Source organism: Camellia sinensis, chromosome 15 (genome assembly GCF_055761805.1).
Source record: "Camellia sinensis isolate YWXY chromosome 15, ASM5576180v1, whole genome shotgun sequence".
In the NCBI taxonomy this organism is placed as follows: Eukaryota; Viridiplantae; Streptophyta; class Magnoliopsida; order Ericales; family Theaceae; genus Camellia; species Camellia sinensis.
In genome coordinates, this window is record NC_138975.1 from 138,116,255 (window position 1) to 138,124,252 (window position 7,998).

The 7,998-nt window shown below is 30.0% G+C and overlaps 1 protein-coding gene across 1 annotated transcript; it reads right to left on the bottom strand.

The window, feature by feature from the left end:
- Window positions 1-1,863: 1,863 nt before the first annotated feature.
- On the bottom strand, window positions 1,864-5,086 carry LOC114284863 (transmembrane protein, putative (Protein of unknown function, DUF599)). Its single transcript, XM_028227819.2, has 2 exons — window positions 4,785-5,086; window positions 1,864-2,664 (listed from the first exon to the last, which is right to left on the bottom strand). Exons 1-2 carry the CDS (start codon window positions 4,944-4,946, stop codon window positions 2,110-2,112), a joined length of 717 nt encoding a protein of 238 aa, XP_028083620.2. The 5' UTR covers window positions 4,947-5,086; the 3' UTR covers window positions 1,864-2,109.
- Window positions 5,087-7,998: the final 2,912 nt, after the last annotated feature.

Below are 7,998 nucleotides of genomic sequence, written 5' to 3' on the forward strand. Positions count from 1 at the left end.
GTCCCTATAATATTAAAGAGATGAAGGTCAAATAATGGCCTTGTCATTTTTGTTTGTTTCCCATAAATTATTAAGTAGTCCTTCAACTTTATTTTTGTTTTGGGTAAATTATATTGATTTGTATTGAGGTTTTGAAAAAATACAATAAATTTTATAATTTTAACATAATTATATTAAATACTCTAAAGATTTTAATTCATACAATATTTAGTCTATTCTCATAAATAATTTTTTAGTTTTATGGATGAAAAAATAATATTATTATTTATTTTTGTGCTTTCACGCTATCTATATTAATTTCAGTTCATTTGACCTTATGTCAAAACTGTTAAACTTGTTTTATTTTTTTTAAATCTCAAAAGAGATCATTATAATTTAACCTTTCATTTTAATTTAGTTATCAATTTTTTACATTTTTTTAATTTAAGTGCTCTAATTTTAGCGTGTACTTCGGATTTATCTAAAATAATAGTTTAAATACGAGATATACAAATAAAATAAAAAGATAGAAAGTGAAAATTGCTAACACTTTCAAGTGAAGTTATCTTTATATCTTATGATTTACATTAGAAAGTAGATGATAAAATGTGATCGTTTTTTCCATGTCTAATAAGAGATGAGACAATACTGATTTAATTATGAAAGTTTAAGGGGGTTAAATAGAAAACTTAAAATTTAGAGTTTCTTGATAAAATGTTTAAAAGTCGCATTAAAATCTAAAACACAATTTGAAAACTTAAACCCAAAAATTAGAAGTTTAAAAGATGTTCAAAAATAAAGGGACCAAATATATGCGATAAATTTTTGGTTTTCACCATTTTTTTTCTTTTCTTTTTTCATTTTTCATAGAAGTGTCCGAGACTTTCATCTAGTTATATACTTATATGTGTGTATATATATAGGCTAACTCTATTTCTAATTTATCGTTATTTTTATATTTCATCCTTAAATTATTAATTATTTTTTATGTAGTCTTTAACTTTTCTAATTTTAATTGAGGGTTAATTACACTAATAGTCCCTATAGTTTGGGACTTGTGCCACTTTGTTCCCTGACTTTTCAATTGTGACACATTTGACCATGAATTTTGAATCTTGTTCCAAATAAGGACAATTAAAAATATCATTAGATTTTTCAAGGGTAAAATCGTCAATTTGATAAAATTTAAACTAATTTGACAAAAATAAATGCCAAAAAAATATTAATTTTTTTAAAATTATTTTTATCCACCAATGATAAAATTATGTAAAATTAATAAAAATTACATGATTAATTTTTTAAAATTAATTTTATATGATCATCATCCAAACACAATAAAAATCAATTTGGTAAAAATAAATAAATAAATGTCTAAAAGATTTATCAATTTTACATAATTTTATTTTTAGTAGATAAAAATAATTTTTAAAAATTCAAAAATATTTGTTTGACATTTATTTTTTTCAAATTAGTTTATATTTTATCAAATTGACAATTTTACCCTTGAAAAATCTAATTATATATTCAATTGTCCTTATTTGAAACAAGATTCAAAATTCAGGGTTAAATGTGTCACAATTGAAAAATCAGGAACCAAAATGACACAAGCCCCAAATTATATGGACTATTTGTGTAATTTGCCCTTTAATTGATGTGATTTAATTGGAGACATTGTCTAATGTGATTAATTCTATATACATGAAATGTACTCTGGAAACATCTTCTTGGACATGACTGAAACATGATCTAATGTAATTTCACATTAATTTCTCCTCATGATCTTTTTGGACATGCATGCACAAGCATGGCAAATTAATCCCCCAGAAACATGTATATTTCATATTTCCAGAGTATATGTTCCTATCAGCTCAAATCAGGGAAACATTGGCAATAATCATGTAATTTTTTATATTCTTCACTGTGAAGTTGGTACATACCTAAACTACTTTCTCACCTCAAAAAGATACAAATGCATGCCCTAACAAAGGACATGCTGATATATAGGTAACTGCTTACTAGAGGCACCTTCCAACTCAAGAATAAACTTCAGAAAGAAAACTAATGACAGAGTTCTTTCATTACTACTCTAATTTCAGGAATAACATTTTATAAAGCCAACGCCTACAATGATCAACATACAGACCCAATGTCATCAGTTCTTGATCCCTCTTTCAGGGAGTTGATGTGAAGACGCCGTGTAAAAGTGGTAGTGGTGTCCAAGAAATACAGCACAAATGACATTATGCAGCAACACACCAACATGGGTATGGGACCAAAGATCCAAAGGAAGAGAGGGAACGACAGATAAAATGCTCGTAACCCAAGTGACCAAAACAAGCTTCCTCGATTCAAACTTCTAGCGACATACTCAATAGATTCCCTTTTGTCTATCGACGTAGGCAAGGTAGCCAAGAAGCTAACATGAGCATAGTACCTAATAGATTGCACATTGCAAAGAAAGGCAACGAGGAAGCATAACAAGAGAGCAAAGTACTTGATAGAAGACATAATGGCAGTTTTGTTTCCATAAACTATTTCCGATGATACATTGGAAGAGCTTGATGCGTTGCTCACAAAAACACTGATCAGTGAACTAAGAGTAATGGCCGTTGTTGCCAAAAGCGTAGACGCCATTATGTTGTTGCGTATTGTTTGGACAATCAAAACCCCATTCTTCAGTGGATCCTAGTAAATAGCTCAATAGTATTATTTCGCAAAATTCAAATGAAGACCTATGCTTGAATTGTACATCATTCACTGAGAAAATTGATTATCATTCCAGAAATCATTAATATACAAAATGCAGATAACATAATTGCTCAATTATTAGCTCTAAGTAGGAGACTGCTATGCATCCATAAAGTTGGTATTTTAGTAGAAACATTTATCAAGGAATGGACTTGCACCTGGAACAAAGACCTCCGCAATGTGGATTTAAACACCAAAACACTTAAATATAAAATTAACTATCACAAAAATATATCAACAATTAAAATCAAGAATTAAGAAATCAATGAACAGAAAATAATAATGTCCTTAAATAAAAGTAGGGAAAGAATATAGCATGTAACACTGATGAGAGAGACACAAGTCATGACGACATTTATGCACAGATATAGTGAGAAGAAAATTAATGACCATTTTCCCTCCAGGTTATTGCACATCTAGATGTTCATAAATAGAGCTCACAACCAACCAAACTCTAAACGGCACCAAAGACTCCAACTTTACTTAGTTTCCTTTCTGTAACCAAACGAAAATACATTGAATACCCAAAAGACAGAGATTGATGGCAATAGGCTTGATAATAGGTCTAAATGTCTCAACATAGTCAACACGAAGCCTTTAACAACCAATTGAGCTTTATATGACCAATTGAAACATTGAGTTTCTGCTCTTGAATACATGTTGACAACAAACAACATTAGTAGGTCAAAAGGGGGAAACAAGGACCCCCATGCCACTCCTAATGAGGACATTGAATTCCTCTTGCATAGCAATTCACCAATCTGGAGATTTGGTGGGCTGAGTGCAACAAGAAGTCATCTTAACAGCATCCAGCAATAGATTCAGTCATGTGCAGGGTGATTTGTCAATGCCAAACTGAGTGATCAAGGGATGGGTATGATCAACTGATGGATCAACGGATGGAAAAATGAGGAATCAACTCCAAATGAAAATCTTGTGGGAGAGAAATACAAGTTCTACTCAAAGAAGGAAATATTTCCACTACTGTTCTAGCAGGATAGTGGGTTTCAACATCTATAGCCTTTTTATTAACCAGAATAGTCAAAGGAAATGCATAAATGTAGCTCTAACTGGAACAACGTTCAGGAACACTTTGCTACAGATTGAATGACGGTGTTAGACTCAGCATGACATAGGTAGCAAAAAAGGGATATGAGTTGGCACACCCTCCTTGCATGTGTTATAAGAGATGAGAGGAAGTTATTCCTAATAATCAGAAATTCCTTGGATACTACCTTAGTTATGATCCTCTGTTGAAGTAAGTACCCATGTTAGGCACTTTATGGTAACACTAGCACATCATTAAACCATAGTGTTCAAGAAAAACGTAAAATTAAAGGAATTAACCATCTTTGCAAATCTTAAGAATGGAGAACTAAACATAGCCAATAATTGACATATACAGGCACCCATTAGAGGAGAAAGTTTATTTCAAGCCAGACTTAAAATATAAGTAGAAAACAAACCAAAGGGGTCAAAAAAGCCAACAACAAAGGAAAGTTACGCAATAGTACAGAGCACAGGATTTGAGCTTAAACAACAGGGGAAGGTATATAATTAACAGATTGAAATCAGACAGTTAACATCTTTCCTGAACCCTTTTCCCTCAAGACATTTTAATGAATGGGTTGTGAGCAAGATCCAACAAATGGGTTTTCATTTATCACAATAAACCATTTTCTTACAAAGCATGAACAACAAAAGGTTTCAAAAAAATATCCACTACCAAACAGAACTTAAAATTTTCTAAAACAACCCAACATAATTTGGGAATAATCATGAGCAACCTTGGTCTTTGAGGTCCGCATGTAATACTACTGAGAACCCAAATAAATAACAGATTTGCAGATTGTGGTTAAGATTGGGTTGTTGAGACAAAGTATCCTGAAATCAATGAACACAAACTGTATCTATGAAACCAAAATCAAGTAAAATTAGAGTATCTTCACAAAAGAAACCGAGATACCACAAACCCAGTTGAAATAGTAAGTATCAGAGACAATAATAAGCAAATATATGAGAAAAGAGTGTGTAATTTATAAGGGGGAGAGACTAACAGTCATCATGGAGAAGACCCATTGGTGGCGGCTCTCAGCGTTGAGGCCAACGACAGTGCGTCTGGGATAACGAATTATGGAGAAGAGAAGCCAAATATGGTATGAGCCAAACACGGCCAAACCCAATGGTACCAGTACATAGTCCAACTCTTTTTCTTCCATCTGCCCTTTGTCCAAACCACAACTCACCCTTCCTTCCCTCTCTCTCTCTCTCTCTCTCTCTCTCTCAGATGTAAGAATACAGACAGAAAGGCAGCAGAAAATATGTTTGAAAGTGGCAAAGGGAAAAAGCGAATTTACTTGGCCAAAAATGAATTTGTCAGATAGAAATTTTAAATAAATTATCAAATTTTATACTATTGTGCGAGATTTTACATATATAATTGGTGTAAATCCTATAATTATACGAAAGATTTGATAAAAAAAATTTAATCATTTGTTTGGGTACATACCAATTTGTTAAGCAATCGTTTGGGTTGAGCTAGGTTTAGACACAATGATTGTATGTACTATGAGTACTTAATGATTGAGAAAATAGGACAGAGAGGGTGTCAGATATTTTAATTGATGGTTTTATTATTGGATTTAAAAAAAAAGTTATATTTGAGATATTTTTTTAACTAATTTGATAGTTGTGAAAATAAAAATAAAATAATTATAATTTACATGTAATATTTCATTTTATTAATTAAATTAGTATATTTTGTCTTTACTAACTAATTTAATTAAAATAACTCATGACAAACAAAGCCTAGGTTATTTTGGTGATGAATTATAAAATGACTTTTATTTTTTTATAACAAAGTATCTAAAATGATAAAGAACAGATACGATTCAAATAAATCAGTAAACAACTTAGGGTACTGTTATGGTGTGCAACTCCTTAAGGTTGCACACTATATGCAACCAACATAAAAGGTATAAATGGAAGGTGTAAATATAAAATAGGACAACAAACAAAAAGACGTAAGTGTAAGGTGTAAGTTACACACTTAAGAAAAGTCGAACAACTTATAACTCATGTTCTCAGATGAGCTCATTGTGTGGCCTGATAGGGTGACGAACCATTCCTACGTGGACCACAAATCACAAAAAGGCCCTGTTTGGCAAAGGTTTTTTTTGGTTTTTTGAGCTAAAATTTATAAAAAGGTAAAACAAGTTTAAATAATTAATATGATAAAATATCACATCAAATTCATAATTATTTTATTTTTTTCTCAGAAACATCACATCTAACTATAAAAAACTCTAACTATCTTCCCAAAATACATATTTTAACCTACTAAAATAACCAAAAATTAAAATAACTGACTAAAATAACTAACTTCCCAAACAAAGTCAAAGTATAATGATTGTGCCCTCACTTGGCATGTTGAGTAGGGAGATTAAAATGTTAAAATAGTCATAAAAAACAAAATAGATTAAAAATTCAATAAAATAAAAAATATTATTATTAGTATCTCATCAATTATTTTGAACCTCTTATTTATTTAGACCTCTATTTATAAATTTTAAAACTCTTAAAATTGCTTGGATAAATTACAATTACACTCTCTGAGGTTTGCTCAAAATACTTATTAGCCCTATGATTTGAAAAATTACCAATACTCCTTATTAGAATTTTTTATTTAACAGAATTAACTGAAAAAATAAAATTCATAATTGCTCTCCTATACAATAATAAAATTACCTAAATTATTAATTAAACATATTTTTAACATCATTAAAAACTATTAATTGACTTAATGATTTATTAATAAAATGGACAATTTGTTATGAAATTAGAAACTTTAAGGGGTGAAATGTAATTTTTAAAACCACAGAGGGTAATTCGTATTTTAATAAAATCTCAGGGAGTATATTTGTAATTTATCCAAATTTCTTCTATCTCCCAAATAATAAAATTATCTTTATAAAGACGTTATACACATTCAATTGAATGCACACCCTCACACCCCAAAAAGTCTCTCTACCAAAAACTGTAACAAAACTCACGAAGGTGATTATTACTTCATCCCCACATACTTATTCATGACCTCAAAAAATAAATGTAACATTTGTTTTTTGTTTATTAAAAATTCTCCTTTTTTGGATTCTGCGATTTTCACGTGTTTGGATTTGTGATCTCTTAGGTGAGTTTCTTTGAATTATCTAACAGTTTCAATTCTTGTTCTTTATCTTACTTGGGTTTTGTGATTTTAAAGTTTGAAAAAGGTTCATTAATAATGTTCGGTTATTTGTTCCTGACAAGTAAGAAATGTTCGATTACCTGTTCCTGAACAAATAAATAATGTTTGGGCATGTGTTACTGAATTTCAGTCATATGTCTGGAAGTTCAGTCCCAAAAAAATAATGAACAATTTTTATTATTTTTGTTATTTATTTCAAGAAACTGACCCTTACAAAGCCAATCTTTCTGAATTAAGACCATTAAAGTTATGAATTTCCTCCGAGCTTTTTATTGTTGTACCATTTTCATCTCATGGAGTTATGATTGTCGAAAAAATTTCCAGTCATTGCTGGAGAAGTATAGATAATCAAATAGTTGTCACTGTTACCGCAGGAATATTTCTGCCAAATGGTTTTCAAGATTTTAAGGGTGAGTAGGTTTTGATGGTAGGATTTGGGGAAGATTGATGGATAGTGATGGAAGTGGGCGCTCTCATAAACTCTAACTCATGATGTAGTGGATGTGTAGGCTTAACTGTGAGATGGGGTGTCCCAAAATTATTAATGTCCATTTTAGTAATTTCATTTGAGATTATTATTGTAATAAAAAAAAAACTAAAAAATGAAGAGTTCAAAATAATTGATAGATTGATAATAGCAGAACTCTAAGATAAGATGTTATATCTAAATCATAATCATTTTATTTTTTTCTCATAAAAGTGAAAAAGGTCAAAAAGTTCAACTCAAACGAGCTTTTTTAGTCCAGGCTAAAATAGCCAAAACTCAAAAAGCCAATCCACTTCCCAAACTAAGCTTGTGTTTTATTTTTTATTTTTTATTTTTTAAGAAATAACAAATTAGTGGAGAGTTGAAAAAAATTCAAATTAATGATAAAATTTATAAATTTTAATTCTATTTATATATAATTATTTTAAAAAAGTACACCTGAATTGTAATTTTTCCTGTTTTAACAAATAAACAATTATTGTTTTCTTCTGTTGTTGTTTGGCACTAAATAATTATTATGCTATGTTACCAAACATCA